Here is a 26,415-nt window from a genome sequence, read left to right on the forward strand (position 1 = left end):
ATTTATTAACTCCAAAGCAAGCACTGCACAAAAGCAAAAGCGAAGCCCTAATGCCAAAACACAAACAAACGAATGGTAATGTTTCTTTTTCCCAAGCATTTTGGTCAGGCTTTTGCTGTCCCCAGTGCTCAGAGCATCTCCCACTGTGATGACAAACAGGAAGTTCTCCCAAGGTGGAGCACCACACTCAACTCCCCCTTTCCTGAGGAGCTTAGCAGGTGCCAGCGCTATCTCCCTACCTGCCTGGCTGACCCTGCCCATCCCTGTCTCCTTACCGAGAAGGATGCTCCCATGGGTCGCCGGATCCACTTGGGTGGCTTCTTCAGGGGCAACACCACACTCTGTGGGGCAGTCTGCTGGGGAAGCTGCAGGGGAGGCAGGGGCTGGCCTGTGCCAAAGGGATCGAGGTTCCCAAATGATGAGGAGAGCTTTGATAACACAAGAGGGAAAAAACCAGAAGTGACATTTCTCTAATGAACTAAACATTTATTTGTACTGAAGTGGTACTCCTGCAAGTAGGGCTGCAGACAACCACTGAAGACTTCCCATATTTTGTTCCCCCCCTATTCTTAGCTGAACAATTTTCACCACCTGGTCAACTTGCTTCTGCCTCAAGCCATCAGTGCTGCCGCCCATGATGGAGTAGATGCTGATGCGCCCGTCGAAGGAAGCTGCAGACAGGACAGCAGGGTTCCTGGGACACCACTGGATATCAAAGCACCACTGGGTGTTTGTGGGCAGCTCGTACAGCACCTGCAGAGCAAAACCAAGCCAAACAAATCAGAGCTTTCATGGAGCACTGTGTCCAATAGCAGCAATTCTCCTGGCTGCCCTGAGACTGGTCTGCTCTTGCTCCCCCGCAGCCTCCACATCACTGTACATATTAACCGTGGGCAAACCCTGACAATCTCCAAACAGCAGATTATCACACATCGCTGCTTCATTTCCTTCTCCTCCCATTAAATCTTCTGTTTAATCCACACAGGACAAATGATGCAGGTGGGGTAGGTCTGTGCTGTCCCATTGACAACTGTGAGCTGTTGACATTCACACTAGTTTTCTCAGAGCTGATTTAGGTATCCCCACACACTACATGGAGTAAGTCTGTTTTCACAGGAAAACTGAAAAACACAAAATCTGCACCCTGGGCAGACAGCCTCTTGTGCCCTGGAACAGACAAGCCACCCTTACAGTAGACATTTAACCGTAAGTCACGAGAAACTCAAAGAACAAAATGCTAATTGTCAGCAAAATGCTGTCTCCCAAGAAACTGGTTTTTATTTTCAATAAAAACATGCAGCATGATTCAACCACATGTAAAAACTTTGTAAAAGCACAGGATCCAGCTCAGATAAATAATTTACTAATGTACAGCTTTTGCAATTTTGGGCCAGTGTCTGAATTTTAGAAACACATCCCACTCCACAATTACTGCCTCCTGGAGGCAAAGAGCCCTCCAGCATGTTTGAAGTCCTGATCATGGTCTTGGGACAAACATGGTCTGAAAAACAGATCTCATCCTCTTTGAAAGGTATCCCTAGGCCCAGCAGGGTGGGGTGGGAACACATCTGAGTGCCTCTCATTGATCTGCTACTATTATGGCAATCTACAAAATCCCTCCCGTCTGGATAAAATTCTTACAGAAGGAAAAAGGCAATTGCAACAATGACCCAGCCACACTGAGCCCAGAACAAAAGACAAGGAAGCATATACTTAGTTTAAGTGGAGCCATTTCCATCTCTTATAATGAACAGAGACATCATTACTTGGTAAGAGAGAAGCAGCAAGGACAAATGTGTAATGTTGACAATACCAGGAAGGAATACTGCACCAACAGAACAAGCTCAGAAAACATATATGGCAAATAGGATAGAGAGAAGCATCCCACAGAAGCATCATTCCTAGGAATGCACACACAGGAACACACAAACACACAAGAACACATGCTTTGCATGTGCCACCTCTGAACAGAGATTTTTGGGTTTTTTTAATGTGGCATGCATACAATACCTCGCCTGTGTTAGGGTTGGAGCAGAGAATTTTAGCATCCTTCCCACAGCTAAGCAGCAGCTCTGGATCTGCCATACTCCAAGCAATGGCCAATATACCCCTGCATGAAAAGCCACAATCAAAAAATGTTTAATGTAAAGGGAAAATGGTAATAAAATAAAGCATATCTGTAAGTTCAGCATCCCACCTCAAAATGCCCCCTCCACTCCTTCCTCTTACAGGAGGAGGAATTTTTCAATGTTATCAGCCCTTGTTTTGTTAAAATAGATGTTTTCTATTTCCTGCATGAAAAGGTATAAAGATGTAACCATTGTATCTGAAAATCAAATACAACAGTCATATGGGAGAACCTGTGCATTAGTGTAACAACATGGTTTGTTTGCTTGCAGTGTCACTAATATCCAGAGTGCAAACCCATAGGTAAGGTCAATGACTATGAAGTTTGTCAGCTTTTTATTAGCAAGAGATTGAAGTCAGCAGAACCCACTGGCAGCAGGTTTGGTAGAAGACACAACACTGTTCTCCCTCCTTAAATCAAGTGTTAAGGAAAGTTTCACCAACAATGGAAGAGGGACAAGAATTTAACAAAATCACCCACTCTACCCAAAATTAAGGCATTTAGGGGTTTGAGGGGCTGGAAAAGTGTGTGAGTCCACATGTGAGGACATGCCCAGGTGCACCTTCAGTACATTATTCAGGCACAATCAGCTACTACTAACTCTTTGCACCTCAGCTCTCTCAAAACAATTAGAAACAAAGTAGTAGCTTCGCTGTTTCAGCAGCATGGTGGTTTATTTATTTAATTTTTGAGCCTGTTTCCTTCAAAGTACCAAGCTCCAAAAGGCAACTCTTTCATGGCACAGGGCTGGCTGGGCAGCACGCCAGCATACAGCACTGCCTGCTGCTGAAATTGCCACCACCAACCAAGCCTTCCTTCACAGGGAACAGCAGGGAGTGAGATGTAAAAACCATGGAGTCACCACTGCAAACACCATGGAGCACACCATGCTACATAAGACTCGTACCTTGTGTGACTTTCCAGAACACGCAGTGGTGAGGAGGCAAATCTTAGGTCCCACATCTGAATAACAGGCAGCCTGTCGTCCTCTGAGGCCAAAACCATCTGGGTGGCAACTTCAGGGTGCCACGCCAAGCCTGAGCAGTGCATCTGAGGGACGACATTGGGCCAAAGCATCACATAACTAAGCAGCACTAAAGGAAAAACAAAACTAGACCAAATATGGCTCTGTGCATGGAAAAACTGTTGCAAGGGAATTTGCAGCTGTGTTTCTCGGCTGCATTCAGACTGGATATCCTCCTTATTCCTGTGAATGAGGAAACTTGCAGTTAAGTTTCCCAAGGTCCTCTCAGAGAGATTACATTGTGCTTTTTCACACTCCTATGTTTTAATGTTAGAAAACTGTAAAGTCCACCATATAAATATTTTCCTGTACTATTTTTATTGATATTTTAATAAAAGCTGACATTAGGCAGAGGTTATTGTCATGAGAACATTATATCACAGGACTACAATCACATGATGAAGACAGCCTACTGTGCTGCTGTTATGTCAGGCAACAAACACATAAAACACTGAGAGTTACACAATTTATCAAAATAATAATACAGTGACCAAAGAGCTACTTCACAAGCAACAACTTCTAAGTTTCATTTCTAACTCTTGCTTTATCTTTGGAGCTTGTTATAGCAATATTCCATTTAAAATAATAAATTATACAAATATATGCATTTACACTGCCTACAGGGGAGGCATGGTGGTTGTAACTACAGGAGGCAATGCCCCTGTAACCTGCTTGACACCACACTCCTCTGTGGCAAAAACAATAAAAATCTTTCTGTGGTAGCCCCAAACAGATCAGTAAGGGCTTTCTCAAAACTAACTCATCACTCTGATAGGGCACCTGAGTGCCTTGCCTTGCTTCAATCTGCATCTGGCTATTTTAATTTATAATGCTGACAATCCCTCTTGCACAAACGTACTCTCAAGAGCAAACTGGGCCAGGCACCAGTATCTCTGCCACAGAAGAAGGGGTGCCATGACCCATCCTTACCCCACACCTCTCTGCCAGCACCCCAGCAGCTGCAGGAGAGAACTCAAACTCACCCTGTTGTTGTGGTCGCTGACTTTGATGATGGGCTCGTTCTTCCTGAGATCCCACACGGTGGCTCGGCCGCTGGGGCTGGCAGATGCCAGGATGTGCTGGACTTGCCTGTTCCATGCAATGCAGCTGATGTCCTCCAGAGGCTGCCACACACACACAACAGCCTGTCACAGCTCCGCCAAACTGAAGACGCAAACCCTGTTATTTTCAGGACTTGCTAAGTGAGAAATCTGCAAGGAGACTGCCCCATGTACTGGGTGTGCTCTGGTTTCCTTGGTACACGTGCTGTAGGGCACAATGCCTGAAAACACTGACTGATAAGCTGCTAGAATTTCTCCGTGAAGTTATTTTCTGCTCTGAAATACTACACATTAGATACTGAAACAAGGGTAAGCAAACTCTCCTCAAGAACAGAAAATTACTACATGAAAGTATATCCAAATATATGAACTGCTCTTTTATCTTGGACTATTAGGTTTTTATTTAGCAAAAAAGAAAAAGTTGGCTTGAAGAAATTCCATGGGATTTTTTTATTCCCCCAATGTTTATTTTTAGACCAAAAATTAAAAGCAGTATTAATCCAGCCCTTGTTCCCCTATTATTTCTAGCTGTCATGAAACATATCCCAGCCAAAAAAAAATCCTAAAAGACCTAAGTCTTTTACAGGGATGTCTAAGGTGAGCACCCTCTCAAATGCCTACAAGTTAATAAATGACTTGAACTAAACAAAGTAACCAAACCCACAGAGTTTAAAAATCTTTAAACTCAAGATTACTTCTCATCCCATTTGCTCACTTTGTCGTTTCCAAATTATCATGCAGTAATAAACCTGCTTTCCAGTAACCATGAATTTTTGCACAATTTTGTAACAGCTACAGAAGTATACTTGCATTGAAACAACTTCCTCCCATTCTTCCATTTCCTTCACAAGGCACAAAGCACAAAAGACTATTGTTTTTCCCCATGGATCTTCTTTAAGAGACAGGCTAGACACTGAACCTTGCATGCAGTAATTAAACCACTCCCTGAAACTCACTAAAGGTAACTGCAAAACCTACTGCCTCATCATCTAACTTCTCAGTAGCTGCTTTTTATCTTCCTCCTATTTTCCTCTGTGTAGCTTCACCATCTTCAGCTATCTCCATGCAGTGAAACAGGCAGAGGAAGACTAAAAGACATGTAATGGTTATGGTACTTGAAAAGTAGTGTAACCTGAGAGACTCGGCTTGTTGCTTGGTAAAATGCAACATTTCTCAAAGAAAAAAAAAAAAAAAAGAAAAATCCTGCCACATGAAGACATGACTGGCTTGTGCAGCCAGCTTGTGCAGGTCTGCTGTGGATAAAAAAGAGAGCACATTCAGGGATGCTGCACAGGAAGCAGAGCACACCACCCTTGTATGCAGCCACTACCCAAGTTAGACGTTAACAGACTTCCATGTTCCATGTCCTTGAGACTGCTTTAAAACTGCAAATTTCAATCAGCTCTCACTCATCTGCCATACATATTTTTCATGAGTCTGCTCTGCAGAATTTAATAACCACAAATCTGGTACCTGTGTCTTCACTCCTGGTGTCATTGGTGTGGCAAAGTTGTTCAAGTCCCAGATATAGATTTCAGACTCATTAGCACCAGAGGCCACCAGATTAGTCTGTAGGAAACATTAATAGACATAGAGAGTATTTTCAGCATCAGCTTTCCCAGTCTTAGCTGCTGGGGGGTATCAGATCTGCAGGACTCTGAATTTCCCCTATCAGTTCAGGATATAGGAAAAAATACAGGAAAAACAGTGACATGGCAGAGGAGGAAGCAGTGCTGCAGTTCTGGCCACCACAGAGCTTTGCTCTGGACAGTGTGGCATTCCTGCCCTGCCCACAGTGAGTGCAGCCAGCCAGAGCAATCCTGCACCTGGGATGCAAAAGTCCAGGCAGGGCAACATGAGCCAAGGTCACCAAGCACCCTTTGGTCACATTTTGTGGCCAATGACAGGCAAGTTCTGAGTTCATAACAGGCAGAAAGGGAAAGGAAGAGATTCAGACAGGACACAATGAACACAGCACAGCCTTGCTGGAGGCAAGTGTGCAAGGACAGAAGTGTTATTTAGGAAACAAATGCAACTGAATTCTTGCACAGCTGGTGGCAACAAGGAAAAACCAACACACTGTATCTAGAGGGAAGTAAATGCTCATTAGTGATGTGGGAAGGACTGTTGGCTTTGAGAGCCCTTCTGCTAAAGAGGCCACAAGGCTATGTTCCCTTGCTATCTCCTCTTTCCAAACAACAATACTTAGAGGTCTTGAAGATTGATCCTACCCAATCCTCAAAGGAGATACCTGAAAACTGATCTCACCAGAAACATGACTGAGTATGCAATTACTTTCTGTGTGATGAGAAAAATACTGGCACAATGCATGGAAGCTAAGAGATGAGACTGGCTAAAAACATCCTGAGGACTACCTCTACTTCACACATAACCTGAACTAAAAAGATCCACTAAATTGATGAGGATAAGAAATGAAGCAGACAGCTTAGGTGCTTTCATTTCCCATCCTGAAATGCCAGTAGCAGGACCGGTTTTCCCTACTAAATACAAACACACCAAATAGCAAAAATATAGTTCATGCTTTTCAGGGGAGGGTAAGCGGCAGAAACACCTGAGGTCACAAGTTAAGACAGGTCACTATTGATGGTATGTTAAGAGGAACAGCAGAAAAACCAACCTGGAACATGTTGACATCGAGTGCTCGCACTGGTCCCGTGTGCTTGTCTTTCTGGGCAATTATTACCTCAGCCTCTCCATCTAGGATTTTGGCTGGGTCATACAGAATGACATTTCCATTTTCACCCCCAGCAATCAGGACCCCAGACACTCTGTCCCCTGAGCTCATGCTGTGAGGGCCCCAGATCAGCTTGTGGTACCTGTAAGACACAGAGGTCCCCACAGTCTTAGAACCGTTCACCACCAGCTCCTCGTAGGTTGATACATCCCATTTTTGCTCATCCCAGCTGAAGTCAGAAAAAAGCACTGCATGCATTTCTCCCTAAGGATGAGTCTCTGCACTTACAACCACTTTCATCAGAAACACAAGCCCCAGTTCTGCTCATTAACAAGAGACACAATATGCACCACCAATAACCTGCAAAAAGATAACATCTCTAATCTCCTGGCTGCAAAATCAGGTAAGTGCTCCCAACTGCAGTAGGAGTAATCAAAGAAAGGCTGTGAGCCCATCCAACCACAGCCTGGAGAAAGACCTCTGCTGTTTGCAAGCAGCTTCATACAGGAGAAGAAAAAGATAAAACTAGAAAAATTCTACATCCTTTTCCATATCTGTGCTTTTGGATGTGCAAGTGTTTTGTCTGCCATACCAGGTGCTCAGTAAGTGCTTTACTCACGTCACAGACACGTCTTGGACCACAGCCTATTTTTCAGGCTAAACCATGAGGAATTAAACATACTTCCAGAAATTAAGAGCTTTCACGCTACTGTGTCCATTTGTAAATACCCACATTCCCTCCAACTCAATTAGCTTCCTGCATAAGTAAAACAGCATTCCTGTGCATTTAACCATGCAAAGAATGAGCACCTTCTACATAAAATGACACAGCCACCTATCAGGTCTTATGCAAGCAGAAAGCACACCCACATTGACTGGAAGGTGGGCAAGGATCTACCTTAGCATTCCCTGTTCTATTCTTCATCTCTTCGTTACCTCTTGGAAATCTACAAGTTCTTTAAATCACAGCAACTTTAGCACAGTAAGGTGCACAAAGAGCATATGCTGGGTGAGAAATACTGTAACAGCAGGGTTTAGAGATTACAGGAGGGGTTCACCAAAGAATGATGCTACAAATGGAAACTGTTCTGTGATATAAGACAGACCAATTCTTTGGGTACGGCTTTTATGCTTCTGCACCTAACTATGCAAGTTTATGAGGAATTAAGTGATTGACAGGGTCATCCAGGCATCACCAGCAAGACTGAACAGGATTTAAGATAATCCAAAATGAGGGCAGGAAACAGTGAGGAGCAAACCCCAAAAATTAACTGTACAATTACTTTAGTCTTGCCCTTTACCCTTTCCAAGATATAGCACAGTTCTATAAAACCAGTGCAAAACTCTGCTTGGAAGGCAATTAAGGATTTATCTTTCGTGAGTCTAATCACCTGGACCTTTCCATTTGCTGCAAACCAAAATATAGCCTCTCATATATGTGCCTATCTAATCTTTAATTGAAAACAAACGAACAGCCCTTAACCTCCCTTTTAATGGATTTTCTGGGGCAAAGTCAAATTGTTGTGTTGCTGGTCAAGGGAGGTACTTTTCAGGGAGCACTGCATCCCAGCTATAAGTAGCGCTTCTAGAAATTCAGTAAGCAAATAGCAAGTCTTGAAAAATCTCAGTCATACTTAAAACAAGGTAGAACAATGAAACTCAACGATCCAACACTGCATCCTGCTCTGAGCAGGTCAGCAGCACATGTTAACATCAGCTCTGCTCACAGTGCAGGGCATTTAAAAAGGAACTGTGGCTGTTTCAGCTCTGCCAGAGAGCTGCTGCAAGTGCTGCTGAGATGGAAACTGGATGCTCTGATACTCACAGTATTTGTCTGGATAAGGACATGGTAAGGAACTAAAGCTAAGTGGAGGTGTGCAGACAGGAATTTGGCTTCTCAGCTGCGGGAACACATGCAACATTACCCAAGCTCATTATGTTACAGGAGTCCCCCTGAAATACCTCGATACAAACAGGATGAGGCAATAGGAAAAGATACTACCACATTTTCACAATTTCACATTTTCTTCTGTTCTCTTGTGAATGCCAGAGACTTCCTGAGATAAAGGATCCACATACTTATTCAAAATTTTTCGCTTTATGTCAGAGCATGCACTGCTTGCAACCCCTCAGAGTCCAAGCTCACTGCCCCACAATATCCATTGCACTCACTTGCTTCCATTTTTCAGTGCTGAACTTCTGCTTCTCCCCCCAACAAGTGCAGGCAAACCACATAAAGTGACCTTTCCACACACACCACGTGTAACAGTTCCACACACATTACTTTTCCCTTACAACACAGCCTACCTGTGTGAGGAGGAGAACGTGGCACAGCTCTTCATATCCAACGAGGGGTCGGCTAAGTCCAACTCAAATATTTCTAGAGAAGCACTTGTACTGAAGGTTGCATCCAGCTGCTGAGCTGATGTACCTGCGAGGAAGCACAGCTGGCAGTGAGAAAGCCACAGTACACAAAGCAGTAACTGCAAATGCAGCACAAGAAGGGGAATAAAAACATCATCCTTGCAAGAAGGACCCTAAGATGGGGTCAGGTTTCTATTACTTAGATGTAGTTCCACACAGCTCTGCTCCCCATGGTTCCCCCTTTGAGTGTTTCTTAACGAGCAAGAAAAGCTTTTGGCAAGTACCTCTCCCTGACGATGCACAGAACACGATTAATGTCACAAAGGAACTACAAGTGACTGGCACTTTGGATTGCTGTCACCTTCCTCTGGCAGAAAGAGGAGGATGTATGCTGCCACTTGCAGAATGCAAAGCACTATTTTATCAGCACAACCAGAGAACTCCACTGAAGGCACCACAACATATACCCCTCTCCAGCCCTCAGGGCACAGAGTAACTCCTACAAGTTTCAATAATGGCCCCTTCAAGGCAACCACCACACACAGCCTGAGGTCTGCTAGCCCATATTTCCCAAAAACTCACCTGTGGCCAGGTAAATGGGGTGCTGCTGGGCAGGGCTCCATGCCTGCATGGCAGTACGGTCTATTTCCTTCAGCTTCATGTTGCTGAAAAGTAAGACCAGAAAAGGTGATGTTTAAATGGCGCGTGGTGAGACTGCACTGCCACGGACTCAGGAGCTGCATTAGGACTCGGCAGAAGCAGCCGGAGGGACCATTTTCCTAAAGATATCCCACAGACAGACACCTAAGCCATCCTCTCCAGAGCACACCCGGGGGGAGGGGAGGAATAACTCTCCATTGGCAGAGTAACATTGACACGTAGAGGAAACTGACGGGTGCAGAACATAACACAGGAAAACGTGGGCAAAGCTTCAACAGCTGGGAAAAACCCTCTTCTCACAGCGTCAAGGCATCGAGCACCCTACAGCAGCCTTCTGCCTTAACCCACGAAACAAACCAGCCCCGGGAAGACCCTCCCTAGACCCCTGCCGCCAAACAGCCTCAGCAGCTCATTTCTGGCTCCTATTTCGGCATCCACGGGCTCCCCCCGCCTCGGGAACACCCCGCACGGCCAGCGGGACCGCCACCCTCGCCCGGTCTCCGACAGGAACCGGAGGAAAACAGTCGTAAAGCAGAGGATTTTCCCCGTCGCTGCCTCACCTCGGCGTCCCCGGCGCTCACCCGTGCCCGGACCGCTCCAACGTGGCAGCCCCGGCACCGCCTCCCGGCCGCCACCGCCTTCCGGGCGCGCCCCGCGGCTTCCGGGCGGCGGCGAGCGGGGCCGCGCCTTCCCGGCACCGGGAGCGGCGGGAAGCGACGGGCAGCGGCGTGGAGTGGGGTGGGGGTGGTTGGAGGATGCGTGTGGGGATGCGCAGCCGCCTCCTTCCGCGGGTGTCCTCCGTGTCCCTCGGGGCGGGAGCAGCCATCGGCCCTGGGGAAGAGGGAGAGTGGTTAGGGGCACCGGGACCGGGGGGAGCCGGGGGGCAGCGCCGGCAGCGCGGGGCCGCGGTGCCGCCTGTCCTCAGCTCAAGGGCAGTAATCATGGCGTGCTCATGATGTGAACAGCAGTGAGGCTCATCACCGGGCAGGGGCCACCCCAGGGCGGGGTACAGCCGGGGAGCTCAGCGGCTCCCACAGCCGGGGGCGGCGGCCCCGGACCCACCTCCTCACGGCAGCCGGGGCACAGCTCCGCTGCCGCCTCCCGCCGCCGCCGGGCCCCGCGGCCGCTCGGCGGGCAGACGCCGTGCGCGGGGCGGGCGCTGCCCGAGCCGCATGGCGCGGCTCAGCGGGGGCGCAGCGGGAGAGACGGCGGGCGCTCCCGGCCCCGGTATAAATAGGGGCTGGAGGCGCGGCTCCCATTGGCGCTGAGGATCGCCCCTCGCCACTGGCTGCGCCCGCCGCCGCCGCCGCTCCCGGTTGGCTCGGTTCGCTCCCCGCTCCCGCCGCCGGCACCGCCGTGACGCCGCCGCGCCGCCGCGCCCAATGGGGCCGCGGTCCGCCGGGCCCGCCGGCCAATGGCGAGGCGGCGGCCGGGCGCGCGGGCGGTGGCGGCGGCCAATGGGCGGGCCGGGCGGGGCGCGCGCGCGGCGGTGGGGGCGGCGGCGCGCGCGGGGCCGCCATGACGCGGAGCTGCTCGGCGCTGGGCTGCACGGCGCGCGACACCGGGCGCAGCCGCGAGCGAGGCATCTCCTTCCACCAGTGAGTGCCGCCGCCCCGCCCGCCGCCCGCGCTGCGCGCATCCCGCCATCCCGCCATCCCGCCATCCCGCCATCCCGCCTTCTCCCTCCGCCCCAGGTTCCCGGTGGACGCCGCGCAGCGCCGCCAATGGATCCGCGCCGTGAACCGCGTAGACCCGCGGAGCCGCCGGGCGTGGCGGCCCGGCCCCGGCGCCATCCTCTGCTCCCGACACTTCGCCGAAGGCGACTTCGAGCGCTACGGGCTGCGGCGGAAGCTGCGGCGGGGGGCCGTGCCCTCCCGCTTCCCTCCCTCGGTGCGAGCGGTACCGGGCGCGCTCCCCGCTCCCCGCCGGCGGGTTCCGCGGTGTGCCGTGACCGCCCCTCTCCCTCCCCCGCCAGGAGCCGCCGGGCGCCGGCCGGAGGAGGAGCAGGACCCCCGGCCGAGCGCTGAAGCAGCCGCTGCCCAGCCCGCCCGCTGGAGACCACAACTACAGCCTGCTGCAGGGACAGCGGGCGGCCGAGCACCAGCAGCAGCCCCCGGCCGGCAGGTGCGGCCCCGCGCACCGGCGCCGCACCGTGCCGAGCCTCCTCAGGGAGCTGGCGGGGAAGCGGCAGCTTTCTGAGGAAATCGTGGGTTTGCTGCGGGCGCAGTTTTCAGGTACTGCTGGGGACGCTTGCTGAGGCAGAGTGTATTCCCTCGCCCCGGTTTCATGTCTTAACCCGTGCCGAGGAACAGGTGAGGCACAGTGATACCATTTCTGAGCTCTACGCTTCACACCAGACTTCAGGACTGAGTTGTTCCAGAGACTGTCCTGTTGCCTTGCATTCTGCAGTGTATTTGTGTCATGTACCCCTCTGTTACGAGCCATTTATTTGCTTCACTAAAGTTGACCTTTTGTAATTTCTTAAACAGATTTGCCTTGCGAGTTGCAGAGCTGGAGGCAGATGGCAGACTACTCACCAGAAATGAAGCAATTTGCTTGTCTTCTCCACCTCTACCATATTAAGGCCTATGAATACTTACGGAAGATTCTTCCCCTCCCTCATCCTTACAGCCTGACAAAGCAAGTTTTTATTCATTCATCTATTCAGAGTGCATTTCCAGGTTCTCATGTAGAAATAGGTGTAACAGATCTGCCCTGAAGATATTAAGCAGTAGTAATTTTCTCTGGTTTGTTTTTCGTAACAGGAGCAGAGCAGAAAGCAAATGCCAAGAAACATTGATACCCCAGAGAGCTGGAATGTATTCCTGCATGTGGGTCACAGCCTAGGAATGACACACCTGCACTGTGTCCCAGGCTGCTTATCAGATTTATTGCCTGAAGCTACCTGAACAAGGCTAAAGAAACTCTCCCCTTGCAGGTTTAGGGTCTCAGACTCCTGTAGGGCAGGTGGAGGAATCCCAGGGGATACACACAGTCTGTGCCAGCCTGTGGGGGTTTAGCACAGGTTCCTGCTAGGAATCTGTTCAAAGGGATGCCAGAAGTACTGGATGGAGTGTATTGTGAAGAGTAGCATACCACATGGATTGCTGAGGGTTTCACAGCTTCCAAACTGGAATATGTCTGGTGTGGAGAAAGCCAGTTGGGAAGGAGAGCAGACTGGTGTTGCTGGCCCTCTGCATAGCCTGATTTGCATTTCTATGTTTGGTTTAGGTTTTTTTTCCCTTTTGCCATGAGATCTTATACTTTGAAAAGGCAGGAAGCTGCTTTGTTACTTCTCTGCATGGTCAGTAATTTCCTTGGCTTTCTACCACTAGGGTGAGAGAAAAGAAACTCAGACTATGCATGAAGGAAAGCAGGGTTGCTTTCTTTGCCCTGCATGTCTCAGCCTGTTCTGCGGCTCTGGGCATGGCTGACCATGTCTTAAGTGGTAAAAAGTGCTCTCTCTTGCTTCAGCTTTTTCAGAAACACACCTCCTAATCACATCCTCCCTTTTTTTTTCCCAGCTGGCTGTCTAGTAATGAGGCTGCTGCAGGCTTCAGCAATGACATTTTTCTCCAGCTTCAGAAAACAGTGGAGGGAGGGGATCAGGCCTACCGCTACTGTGCTGTGCTGGTACAAGGCATGTCCCTGCAGAAGCAGCAGGAGTGGGACCCCCAGAGCAGGCGGCTGACGGGCTTTGTTGACTTGGGAGCAGGCATGCTGGATGCTGATGAAGCTCCACTGGCGTCGGAAGCGATAATCCTCATGGCAGTTGGCATGTCGAGCCGTTGGACAGCTCCCCTTGGCTACTTCTTTGTGAGCAGCACGTCTGGCCACTTCCTGGCTCAGCTCCTTCGTCAGGCCATCAATAAGCTGAACAACATCGGGATCGTGGTCCTGGCTGTGACGTCGGGTGCCTCTGCTCATGGTGCTGAGACTGCCAGAGCTTTGGGGATCAGGATAGATCCCAAAAGGATTCAGTGCACTTTCCAGCATCCACCTGGTTCTGCTCACAGCATCGCATACTTCTTTGACATTTTTCATGCCCTCCAGCTGATAAAGAATGCTCTGCAGTGCTTCCAGAAGGTAGAGTGCTGTGGTGACACCGTGTGGTGGCAGCATGTGGTGGAGCTGGCAGCTTTGCCCGAACAGAGGGTGTTGGAGCCATGCAGTCCTGAGTCAGGCAGGGCTGGGAGTAAAGGGAGTTACCACCTGAAGGTCAACCTTGCTACTCTGCTGTTCAGCGAGGGTATTGCTGAGGCACTGGAGCACCTCCAGAAGCTGGGCCTGGCCTCATTTCAGAACTGCAGCGGGACTGTCAAGTTTGTGCATCTGATGAGCTCACTATGTGATGTATTTTGTGGCAGAGGTCCCTATGGAAAGGAGTCTTTGCTAGCTGGAAATTACACCAAAATAAGCAACCTCTTCAATGAGGCCAAGAGCTTCTTTGTCAACTTAACAGACTGTATGGGGAGACACATTATTAAGAGCAAACGCAAACTAGGATTTCTGAGCTTCTTACTCAATGCTGAAAGCCTCAAGTGGCTTTACTCCAATTACATGTGTCCAGAAGGCATTCCTTCCCACCACCTCCACACTCATGCCTTCAGCCTGGACCCTCTGGAGCAGTTTCTCAGGGCCCTCCAGCAAGCCTGTGGCAGCAGTGGCAGCCCCACCTGCACTATGTTCCAGACTGCTTACCACAAACTGCTGGCCAGCTGCAGCCTGGCACCACACTCACCACCCAGCAGTGGCAATGTAACCTCCTGGGACATATCCCTGTCTCGGAGGAGAGACCTGACCCTTGGCAGCATTCGTGCTCAGTATCACCCAGCTCCTGGGAGGACAGTGGCCCCAGAGTGGCCCTACAGTGCAGGCCTGCTTTTGCCCAGCTGTGCCCTGAGCAACGCACTGACAGATCTGTCGCTGTACACACGCAGTGTCACCTGCACTGCTGGCTGGGTGGCTGAGCAGCTGGCCTTGGAACTGCAATGTGATGCTTGTTTTGCCTCCCTCTTTGAGGCAGATGAGAGCAGGCTAAGATGCAGGTCAGTGCTCTACATCAAAAAGTTAGGTGGTGTGAGTCTGCCCTCGGCCAGCGTGCACCACATAACAAGCATTTCAGAACAAGTCCTAAACTGGTATGGCAAAGTAGGAGGTGCCAATAAAAATACCAAGCTGTGGCATTTGTCTCTAGAACAGAAAGTTTTCCAGGAGCTTCTGGGAGAAAGCTCCCTCTTTCCCACCCTCACAAACCATTTATTTGAGGGGGAGTTGAGCATCAACAACCACTACACAATCTTAGTAAAGGAATTAACATGGTGTTACTTAAACATCAGAACAAACCCTGGCCCACACCTGAACTTGAAATATCCATGTGGAAGGCACAGATTGAAGAGACTGAAGGGAAAACATTTGTTTCCATCAGCGCTTGATAGCTGTCAATCAAACAATCCACACAAGGTCTAGCTGAGTTCTCTGCTGTTCCAAGGATGGCTCTTCCCTGCTGAGACTCAGTGCCAGCCACACCTAGGCAATACATGTGAGGAAATGCTGGCAAAACTAGTGTTGTTAAGCAGTGATGTTTTGGACCATTGCAAGCCCCCTGACCAGAGTTTAGCCGAGCAAAGCAAGGAAGGTTATCCAATCCCCTGTTCTTGTAGCAATCCTGCAAAGCAGCCACATATTTAATGAAACTTGTGTGGCAGGTCAGGAGGAGCAATGGTTACTTGAGGTGCCTGGGACAATGGTAGGAGACTCTGCAGTGTCCCCTAGAAGTGCTGGGTGGCTTCAGTGCTGTATGTGCTCTTGCCAGGAGAAAACTGATGCATATTTGATGTGGTTGCTAGAGAATCACATGCACTGGCACTTTGATTTCACCAGAACAGATCTGCTTTATAAAAGCCGGAGGCAAAAAAGCTTGCAGAGCTTTTACTTAAATAGGAAAATAAAGATGTGAAAAGAGGGCACTTAAACGGCCCACAAGCTCTAATCTCCTTTCCTACATATCCCATCCAACAGCTAAATAAATTTAGTCTAGATGCTCTGGATCAGTGCTGAGCCTGTAACCAGACTCCTGTGTCCAGTGGCACCCAGGAGCACCAATACCCTCCTCCATGGGCAGGAGTACATGGGTGTGCTGCAGCAGAGCAAGCATTTCAGGTCCCATGTCATGGTCCCATCCTCCCAGGGCTGACCTGTGTCCTGCAGCCCAGGGCACAAAGCAGTCTCTTTGCAATGTTTCCACTGATCACTTGAACCATAGCTTTGATGCCACCACAGAGGACAGGCTTCTACAGTTAGTTCATTTCCATGGCAAGGAAACTGCCTCCAGTGCTTTAACTGGAACAGCAAAGTTTGGCATAACTGCTGCTAAGTGGTTTCACTTTGCTGTGCAGAAGAGCAGTTGCATCCATAGAGATGAAAGGCAATTAATTCCCACAAAACTTGCTGTTCAGTCACTTTCAAGATCCATGATGGAGATAGGATGAGAGGTAGTGACCTACTGCATCCTAGGGCAGTAATAGTATTAAAGGTACCATTTTGCCTACCAGTGACTTGACAAAACTGTCCATGGTTGGTTTGGGTTCCTCCTCCCCTTAGTTCTAGTCACTCATGGTGGGAGCAGAACTAATGCACTCAATCCCTCGAGCTCTGCTTTGAGAGCAGCAGCACCACAGAACTTCATACAATCACTGAGAGGAACAAACCAGAACCTCAGCTTTTTTTCTCCCACTCCAAGTATCTATGCAAAAAGCCGTCTTGAAGCCATCACTGTCATGGAGCCATTCCAGCTACAAGAGACTTTGCAGGAAACTATTCCCCCACTCTATATGTGATTTTTGGGACAACTGGCAAAATGCTGCTGAAATCCCAGTGACAGGTTGGTTGCAATCACAGAATGTTGGAACACTTGCATTACTTACACCTCCAGCCACAAGATGAACAGTTACGAACTGTGCCACAGATTGCTGTGCATGACAGCACACCAGTGGAAATAAATAGCCAAGGGATATTTATTTCTGGTAGGATTTGGTCTCACACTGAAAATCCAAGTCAGTACTTGCATCAGAAGTGGACCTAGTATTAACGATTTATTTTGATATTTCAGTAACAAACCAGTGTGTATTTGTCAGTGCTGAAGCAAAGGAGTGCAAAAAAATCGTATTTACAGAATAGTATAAATGTTTATTTTTTGTGATTTATCTGACTGTTTTATTTGTACAATATAGAAAAGTGTATTCTTTGAATAGGTCTTGTAAATATAAATTTAATTTTTCTACTTTTGGATGTAAACAGAACTATAAAATGAACCCTTGCCCCATTCCCAATTATTTTTTATGTAACTGGATGAACTTGACTGTTAATCTTGTCCAGCAGTTTGATGCAAATGGCTAAGGAAGTACAAAAACCAATTAATACACTCTACACCAGGGAGAGGGAAGGAGGAATCCAAGCTTAATATTTGAGAAAGCTTGTTCAAAACAAAATAGAAGAACTAAGAGCATTTGATTGCACCTTCAAAGTCTTTACAAGCAAAATATTCTCCAGCAATGCCATCATACATAATTACAACTGTAATCTAAATTTCACAAGTGCTTTTGCACACTGTATATAAATACACATCACAAAAGGTGCAATTTAGAGTAAGACACTGAATATATACAAAATTAACACGGATTGAAGTCTAAACAAAAGGCATATTGCAATCTGTTTGAAAAATAACGTAAGTAGGTATTACTTTATTCACTTACACTAATTTACATTTATACAAATCTTACTGGACAGACTATATTAGGTCACTAGAAGGGAACGGAATATCCGCACTATCTACAGGTAAAGTTACTGCACTGATTTTTTAGTAAATCCAAGTCCTAATTATGAAAAAAAGTGGCATTTACTTACACAAGAGGTGGATTCCCTTTTCAGAGATTTGCACAAACATTGCTATTTATGCTCAGGGAGATGTCCATAGCAGACAGAGCCCTTCAGACAGTGACTGGCAGGTCCCACCTGGTCTGTGAGCCACCACTGCTGCTGGCTGCCTCCCAGGCCCTTCATGCCTCCCAGGCATTTCAAGGAGGCACCAAAGAAGGGTCAAGGGCCTTCTGCTCAGTGCACAGGGCTGAGAGGTGAAGCATCCTCCCACCCTACTGCCTTCACACACATAGGCACATATCTCTGCTGCTGGTATGTTTAGCCCCAACCTCTCTCCAGTGTGGCCCTGGTAGAAAATCTGGAGAAAGAGCTCTGCTGCATTTCTCTGTATTTACAGTTTTATAGAAGGAATATAAAATCCCTTTTGGAAAAAACAGCTAGTTCAGGCTGCAGTGAGACAGGTAATAAAAATGCCTGTGATTAAACATGGTTAATGGATGTTCATGATAGGTAAGTAACCCACCAGGTTAATTCTGCAAATGTGTTCCACTATCAAAAACGTGATCTGAGATTGCCTGTAACAAATACTGAATAAAATCCCCTGCCTTAGTCTATACCCAGCTATAGCTGATTGCTCCCCATTTAGTGTAAAAGGATCTGTGCCTGTTTTTGTAGCAATCCTGATTCTGTGTTAGTACCTTCTCTGATCACAGCTCTCACAGTTATTCTAAATAACACTAAAAGAGCCCTTACGCCAAGTAAATTACCACCATGGAGAGAAGTAGCATCCTGAATACCCGCAGCCAGGCTGAACATGATCCCTACCTGCATTTGCAAGTCGATTCAGATGCAGACTGTAAACTCCCATGACTTCAGCTTCTCAGGCCTAAACAATTTGCCAGGCTTACAGCTTGATCCTAGAAAACGCAATGGACTGCACAGCCCTACTTCCAATGAGGGATCAGGCTGCTGCAGACCTCTGAAAAACTAAGCTTCACTTAGGCAACAGCATCCATCTGCTACACACTTAGGTAACATTACACTGGGCAGACAATCTGGCATTGTGGCGTGGCTGCTCTTCCTCACTTCTGAGGACAGGCCACTGTCTTAACCTTCAAGTTCCAGCTTAAGAAACACGTGAGCACTCCGCCCCATTCCTATCAAAAATGCCCAGTAATGCCATTCGCCTCTACAATCCTTGGGCCCTGCTCCAGAAACATTCTCCATGACTTGCTCAGTGCTAAATCTGCAAGCAACCCCTCTGTATTATTGCCTATGTATCTCACAGTGCTGTGCACTAAAGGAACATGCTGTGTCAGGTCCTAAATACAAGTACTACCTTCCATTTAGATGCTCATTTCTACACTTCCTTTCAGAGTTAGCTTGGATACACTGGTACATCCACATTACAGGCCTGTCAGCAAAAGCATGACCTGGCTATTGACATCACCTGTGTTTTCCTGTATGCACAGTGATGCAAATTCATATACTGTAAATAATATATATTATAATAATTTATATATGCCCTTCAGACAATTATTCTAGGGGAAAGGGGAGGACACATCTAGTTTTTAAGAAACCCAGGGTAAAAGCTGTACATTGGGAAGAAGAATTGACCTTTAGGCATTGTCTTAAGTAGAAGAGGATTTAGCTAAGATTTAAAAGGCTCTACATCTTGTTATAAAAGAATTTTTTGTTTCAATCTTACATGGGTCAATTTACAACAAGCACCAAATTAACAAATATTATTAAATCCTTTATGCTAAACCAAAGTGTCCCTGTGCCTTAAGTGTTCTGTTCAGTCCACTTCATTGTGGCTCATGTGCATGAGTCAGCAGTTCATGGCACAAGGGTCACCTTTGGACTTCCCTGCAGAGCTGATAACCCTCATCAGACAGCGTCCAAACTCCTCCAGGATCATGCGCTCTGCTGCAGCTTTGGACTTGCCCATCTTCTCTGCTTGCTCTGCCTGTGCCAGGAGGCATTCACATGTTGCATCTGCCACCTCTTTGGTGACAAATGTAAAGGGCAGCCTGAAACAAAGAAATAGCCACTTAGTCTCTGCAAGAGCACACAAGGCACCTAACTCTGGGACTGGCAATTTTTAGTCTGGGGACTGATGAGATTTCATCTGTCCCATTGCTTCCAAGAGCCTTTAGACGGTGAATAAGCCTCAGTCAACAGCCAAATGAACTGGTAGGCCAGTATCCCACTGTTCTGGAACAAAAAGCTCCAGTCACCTGACTGCTCCTGCTTCTACAGCTTACACAGACAAGGTTCAGAGATGACAGGGACATACCTGTCACATACATCAAAAACCCACATTAGAAACAACTCAGAGAGGGTGCAGCACTAACTTACTTGCCACCACCACTGCTGAGTGCTGGTGTTGGCCTTGTCAGCAAGTCTGAGATCTGGGAAGATAACTTGGTCTTTGCAGCAGTCTGCTGCTGGACCCTGACTTCTGCAGCATCTGCTAAATGCATCAATGTCTTTCGCTCTGGGCTTTCTTCAAAATTTTTACAGCCAATGCATTTGCATATGGAAGAACACATGATCTTTGCCTGAAAGAAACAAACAAAAGTCAAGAATCTGATGCGACCTTGATTCCCCTTATAAGAAGCCACAACAAAAAGATCTCTTTTTAATCTCTTACCAATTCACCACTAGAAGAAACTCCCAAGTAGTAGTCTTCCCTCTAAATTCTTACCTCAAGTTGAGATGTCTTCCCAGAATGTATACTTGAATCAAATAATAGAATCATAGAGCACAGAATGTAAATCAGTGGCTTCCCACTCATCCCTTTCTTAATCAACCTCCAATCTCCAGTGGAATTTAGACAGCTGAGCTATGAGAAAGGTCAGTCTGCCAGTCTCTACATCCACAGACTGATCAGGTAGCAGATCAAGTAACAAAAGCTTTTTCTTTTGACTTCCACAGACACATTCTATTCCAGAGCATCTGTGGGATGCTGCTTCAACTCCTCCTAGGGACTTGGTGCAGTAGATTCCTTTAGGAAATGGTGCTATTCAGTAAAAGATGAAGCTGAGCCTAAGTTCAAAGTTGCTACATTGTTTAAAATTAAAATTTAGTAGCGATCAATTTTGCCATTTACATGGCTTTCTATATGCAAACTGCCAGGAGAAGAGGTAACATTATAGCAATAGAAAAGAAGAGAAAACATTATAGCAATACAAGGAGAGACAAAGCAAATGAGAGAAGTCACTGCACTAAAGGGAAAAAGTTACTATCTTTCAAACTTCGTACCTCATAACACTCGCAGTAGTTTTTGAGACATCCCGAGCGTTTACAGTTACACCCTTTGCTGTGCCTCCGATCCGATTCTCCTTCCTTTCCTTTCCCTATTTTGGGCTTGAAGGCTTCAGGGTTTCTGTCGAGGCAGGCCTGTCAATGCAAACCCAAAGGGTCAGTCATAGCATGCAGGGAGCAGAATTTAGAGGTGCAATAAAAGAACTTAAGCCTTGCACATGTGGGAGGAGATCAGGGCATTTATACACCCACTCTGGAGCTTCAGAAGAAAGAAGCTAAATGGCTTTGATCCTGGGAGCAGGGGAAGAGGCCCCTCACCTTTATTGCTTTTTGCCTATCGTTTTCATGGTCCAGGTTGTTATAACAATTTGTACAGTTGCAGTTATTGCAGAATTCACCATTTGCAAAACAGTCACAATACCTGAAACAGAAGATGCAGAAGGCATTTGTAAATGTGACCATTACATTGCTGTGAGTACTGACAGCAGTAGCAGAAGTTCCTACTCTGGCACCAATAAGGGTAAGGGTCTCCCTCTGCTCAGCTCCACACATACAAGTGGTACCAGTCTCAGTGCAGAGCCAAAATCCCCTCGCGCAGGTCTAGCTGCTGTCTAAAGACACAGGTGGAGCTCAAGGGTGTCCACCTGAGCTCATCACAGAGCACAGGTCCCCACAGCAGAAAGAGAAGATAATGGGACTTCCCCCACATATTGAGGGCCATCCTGCTGCAGCCACCTCACAGCCAGTTCCTGACCCAGTCAGTCCAAGTTATCCCTCAGGAGCCCTCATACAGCCAAGCAAAAGGCAAGCAGAGTGCCACTTAACAGGCAAACTAACTCTGCAATGAGTTTTGGAGGCTTTTTGTTAGTTTTGCCCATAAGCTGGGATGGAAAAATAGAAAAGGAGTAACAATTGGTACATATTGGAGGCTTTGAAGCACAAGTAACTAGGGGAAGGATCTGAATGAGAATAAAGCTGACTTGTTAAAGGGACAAATATATGAACAATACGCAGCAAAACATGGACAGGGAAAGCCATATTGCCATGCCTCTTACGTACCTCTGGTGCCTCCCACCAAAAATAAATCTCACCAATCCCACAGATGTGATACATGGAAATACCACATTCATCCCCAGCTCAAACATGGCTTCAGGCCACAACAAAATCTGACATTTTTCAATGCTTCCAGGACAACCTCCAGCTATAGGTAAAAACACTGATCCTCTTCACCTGCTTTTCAAAGCCTGCTGGGAGTGTATGATCATTTTTAGGAGCCTAAACCCATTGCTAAACTGGCTTTCTGTGGCTTGCCCAGCCTAGCACTACAAGAATTGGATTAAGGTTACCCTGGAGTCCACTACAACCCTTCATCAGGTTGAACTGGATTTTGGTGATTTTTAGCATCTTGAATGGTCCCAGGGAGAAACTCAATTAAAAGCTTTTACAACCTGTTATAGCTCTCTTTTCTTTTTTAAAATTCAGCAGTGGAAAAGTCCTGGTTTCCAAAGCAAATAGTGCTAGCATCAATCATAAGAATATCGGTGAGCAAATAACTGAATTCACCTCTTTGTACATTGGGCTATGTGCCTACCTTCGGTGTGCATTTGGGAAAAAAACAAGTTCCCTTCCAGACAGAAAAAAGGTTTTACTAGTGAGAAAGCACCTCTGCCAGAGTGAATTAACCATTTGCTCTGCACCAATGCCCAGTTACTTAAAGATATAGGGACAGTGATTTACAAGAAAAGTTTGTTTCCAAACAGCACTCTGAAGGTGCAAAGTATCACCAGTGATGCCATCATCCTCCCAGAATTTCTAGGGCACATTCAGGCTAAAGCTAAAACCCCACACATCTAACATACACTGGGCACTATGAGGGCAATAAAACACGTAAATTATGTGAAAAACAACTACGCACCTTCCTGTTTGCCATGACCTCTATGCAACTGACAATTCTGAGCACCCCTCCCCATATAGAGGGGAAGCACAGAGCACCCCTCCCCATATAGAGGTGGGGTGTACTACACAAGAGGACACCCAAGCTTAAAAGTTTAGACACATTTCTTAACCTGGGTTCACACATCATTGCATCACTTCCCCTTTGAGTACCACACCCCTGATTTCCTCTACATTGTCTAGGATTCAGGGAACCACAGATTTATTTCAGGGTCTCCGCCCATTCCTGTCCCAAAAATATCAGTAAACTGACTTTGCTTCAAGGTGAAGAAACTCTCCTCAGCTTCAAATACTTTTCTGTCAAATTCTTACAAATACATTGAACAGAACAGCAAAATATCTCATAGATAAGCAAGAGTCAGACCTATGAGTGAAGAATCACTTGTCTATTCAGTCCTTTATTAAAAGATATACAGTCCATTTTTTCTGAAGTACTTGATCCAGTATGGTGTTACTGATGCACTTCAAAGTATAGCAAATGCCCACTAATGATACCATGAGATGTCATTTCACACATGGTACCAAAAAGGCAACCAGAGCTGCTGAGGGGAATCAGCTCCACCATGCAATAAGGTGCATGGTGCAAAGTTAGACATTTTTAAATGTTATGGTCCATACCGCTCACAGGAGTAGCAAAATTACACAGGCTCTGCAACATCTCCACCAATATCCACCTTAAAAGAGCATCCAGACATGAAACTTCTGACATACTTAAAAACATTATATGCTGATACCTGGCATACATTTGTGATGTTAAATATGAGGCCTGAAAGACAAAAACCATACCAAGCTGTACTTACAATTTCAAACACAGAGACTTAGTACAATTGCAAGGCTTCCTGGGGCGGTTTGCAGACTCAGAAGAAATTATTCTGTGGGGGGAGAAGGGCATTTATATACACACAGTTTTATCAGTTTCTTCTATTTTAAATTCATGTAAACAACTCATAACAAAAATTTTGGAAAAGTTTTATATTCCCCTTGCATTAGGTTTTTGGCTGACAGTGTTTAAGTAACTATTATTTCCAACCCAGAAAGAAACAGATTATTTGCTGCAAATCTGGGTGCATGCCTGAAGTAGAAATTAGGCTTTAAAGCTAGAGGAAGCATAACTGAAAACTGGAGTCAGAGAAATCTTCCCCAGAATCCCTTTAAGTGCAGTGGAACCAGATCCAACCACGATTCACACAACATGATCATGCCTTTTCTTTTGTTCTATTTGGAATTAAAAAAAACCAAAAAACAAAACCCAAAAAAATACACCCTCTGGCGTAACAGGAAAGCAAGCCAAACCACGGTATTCAGTTTATAGATAAATTTTATATTAGACACAGTCTTTAACTGCTCTTAAAACTTGGATTTTGTGACACTAATCACTTCTGATGAGATTTGTTCCATTCCTATCCAGCAATTTCTGCACGTAATACTAGGGAGATTAAATCAAACCCCATCATTTGAATAGCTGCATCTGGATTTGGGATTAGTTTGTATCAGTTGAGGGTGCAGCAACAAAAAGCACCTTCATGTTCACAATTTCCAGCAAGCAGTAATACAAAAGGACTGTGCAGAACAGCTAAGCCTGCTGGATTGGCAAAGGGAAAATAATGTATGTTAGCTGTTATTTTCATCCTTAAAGGAAAAATACAAGACTGAAAAAACCCAAAGCCTCCTATCAGGATCCATTTTGCTGTTTGGCTGAATTTCTGCATGTGTTAAGCATCTAGCTCATATGTTGTTCAGTACCTCTTTGCAGCAATGTTGAGAAATAGTTGAGGCCTGTAGCTCACAGGTGCTGTTGCAAAATAAAAAATGAGCAACAGGGAGCTTTCAGGTCAACTTCCTGCTACATGAGCTCAAAAAACAGAAAGGAAAACACAGCTTTGATCAAGAGACTGGCTCAATTGTCAGAGAGATCCACACTACTTAGTCAGAGGTAATAACCACACCACAGCAGACTTGAGTATCTTGGAAAATTTCCCAAACCAAACTCCAACACCTGATGCTGATTCAAGCAACCTATTCTACATGTTCTGTTGTTTTTCTTTTTTTCCCCAAAGCACTTACCCGTTAAATGGCAGCCGTGCCTGGGACTGGACGCTGGATGTCCCTGTGAAGCCAGTGTTGCTTGCTATAGATACATACGATGACTGTTGTAGCTAACAAAACAAAAAAGTTAATGCCTGACATGAAAGAAATTACAGCATACACAAGAGGATGTGTCTAGTCTTTAAATTAGTTTTCCAAATATTGTTATAAAAATAACTTGCAAGTACAGTTTTAGACACTTATAGAACTTGGATCAGGTGGCAACCTCCTGCCTCCATACTTAGCATAAAAATACTATTTTAGATTATATATTTTTTCTCTATTGCAGTGTCTAGATCCATACAGATGACAGATAACACATAGAAATGTGCAGACCACAAACAGCTCCTGCTCCTAAAAACATGTTCAATTTCCTCTAATGGAGCACAATCACTTCCTGCACAAATTAGTAGCTTCCTTTATATACAAGCCACTTACTCTGAAACTAAATAAAAGTAAGCAAAATAGTTTGCATTCCAACTCCTCTGTATACCTGAATCCACCTCTGGTTTTCCACATTAAAAAAAACAAAATCCCATAAGAACCTACCAAACAGCACTGTTCTTGACTACCTTCTTTAGCACTATCTACAAGCAGCTGTTTGCTCCTGCTGGGACAGGTTCTGGGGACAGATTGGCACACTGCAAGATATGGATCTGTACTGTGACCAGGAAAAAGCGGACAGGTTGTGACTGGAACACAAACCACAGAGGAGAGGTCCAATAGATGGTAGTTTAAGTAAAATGTATAGAATTAGACTGAATGGACACAGTAACAATCTTCAAGGCCAAACTGCAACTGTGCAACTGTGACAAAATCTAAAAGGCAACCAGAAACCAGGACAGTACCAGTAATCCCATAAGCTATCAGAGTACTTGTTCCTACAAACCAGCCTTCTACAGAATGTTTCATTTATTCTCTTTTTCATGCTGAACATTGGTCAGATCTTGGCAGAGAACAAAAACCAAATCCCTACACCTCAGCTGGGGTGACTGGTACCAGCTGCCTCTGACCCCTGGCAGTGTCCTTAGCACTAACTAAAACCATTTTATAATGAAAACAGCCATACTCTGTGACCAAGCAGGTCACATATATCCTCCCTTTCTCCTCATTATCAGGCCCTGAAGGTCCTGTGAACCAACTGACAAACCAACAGAATTTCTTCTTGCCTTTACTACAGGTGTCAGGATTCCTGGGCATCAGGCCAATTTCTCTGTTCCTTACTGGATATGAGGGCCTTGGGCACCCAGACAGCCAGTAGTGGTGACTGTAACAGAACAGGCAAGTGTAACAGCAC

The 26,415-nt window shown here is 46.5% G+C and overlaps 3 protein-coding genes across 18 annotated transcripts in view; 1 reads left to right on the forward strand and 2 right to left on the reverse strand.

Moving 5' to 3' along the window:
* The window catches only part of SEC31A (SEC31 homolog A, COPII component), a 44,819-nt gene extending 34,186 nt beyond the window's left edge, over nt 1–10,633 (reverse strand). For all 11 annotated transcript variants that reach the window (XM_085058112.1, XM_085058118.1, XM_085058115.1 and 8 more), the window contains exons 1-10: nt 10,493–10,633; nt 9,855–9,937; nt 9,216–9,339; nt 6,852–7,050; nt 5,687–5,782; nt 4,136–4,276; nt 3,036–3,178; nt 2,011–2,110; nt 592–753; nt 276–428 (exon numbers count right to left, since the gene is read on the reverse strand). In XM_085058112.1, the coding sequence (XP_084914238.1) occupies nt 276–428; nt 592–753; nt 2,011–2,110; nt 3,036–3,178; nt 4,136–4,276; nt 5,687–5,782; nt 6,852–7,050; nt 9,216–9,339; nt 9,855–9,933 (1,197 nt within the window). In that variant the 5' untranslated portion in view covers nt 9,934–9,937; nt 10,493–10,633. The remainder of the gene's footprint in view (nt 1–275; nt 429–591; nt 754–2,010; nt 2,111–3,035; nt 3,179–4,135; nt 4,277–5,686; nt 5,783–6,851; nt 7,051–9,215; nt 9,340–9,854; nt 9,938–10,492) is intronic.
* A 776-nt stretch (nt 10,634–11,409) lies between these two features.
* THAP9 (THAP domain containing 9) lies at nt 11,410–17,214 on the forward strand. The gene is made up of 5 exons (XM_085058119.1): nt 11,410–11,530; nt 11,627–11,822; nt 11,908–12,166; nt 12,422–12,572; nt 13,457–17,214. Exons 1-5 carry the CDS (start codon nt 11,451–11,453, stop codon nt 15,399–15,401), a joined length of 2,631 nt encoding a protein of 876 aa, XP_084914245.1. The 5' UTR covers nt 11,410–11,450; the 3' UTR covers nt 15,402–17,214.
* Nucleotides 17,100–26,415, reverse strand: part of LIN54 (lin-54 DREAM MuvB core complex component) — a 40,349-nt gene continuing 31,033 nt past the window's right edge. For all 6 annotated transcript variants that reach the window (XM_085058124.1, XM_085058123.1, XM_085058120.1 and 3 more), the window contains 6 exons: nt 25,098–25,189; nt 23,834–23,905; nt 21,399–21,501; nt 21,078–21,215; nt 20,172–20,374; nt 17,100–19,843 (listed from right to left, as the gene is read on the reverse strand). In XM_085058124.1, the coding sequence (XP_084914250.1) occupies nt 19,642–19,843; nt 20,172–20,374; nt 21,078–21,215; nt 21,399–21,501; nt 23,834–23,905; nt 25,098–25,189 (810 nt within the window). In that variant the 3' untranslated portion in view covers nt 17,100–19,641. The remainder of the gene's footprint in view (nt 19,844–20,171; nt 20,375–21,077; nt 21,216–21,398; nt 21,502–23,833; nt 23,906–25,097; nt 25,190–26,415) is intronic.

Source organism: Lichenostomus cassidix, chromosome 4 (assembly GCF_008360975.1).
Source record: "Lichenostomus cassidix isolate B80296 chromosome 4, HeHo_3.0, whole genome shotgun sequence".
Taxonomy (NCBI): domain Eukaryota; kingdom Metazoa; phylum Chordata; class Aves; order Passeriformes; family Meliphagidae; genus Lichenostomus; species Lichenostomus cassidix.

Excerpts from the sequence above, each read along its gene's own strand:
- THAP9 (XM_085058119.1), top strand. The coding sequence starts at position 11,451 with ATGACGCGGAGCTGCTCGGCGCTGGGCTGCACGGCGCGCGACACCGGG. Across the intron at positions 11,531-11,626 it reads CGAGGCATCTCCTTCCACCA|GTTCCCGGTGGACGCCGCGC; the intron begins GTGAGTGCCGCC and ends CCTCCGCCCCAG. Across the intron at positions 12,573-13,456 it reads CATCCTTACAGCCTGACAAA|CTGGCTGTCTAGTAATGAGG; the intron begins GCAAGTTTTTAT and ends TTTTTTTCCCAG.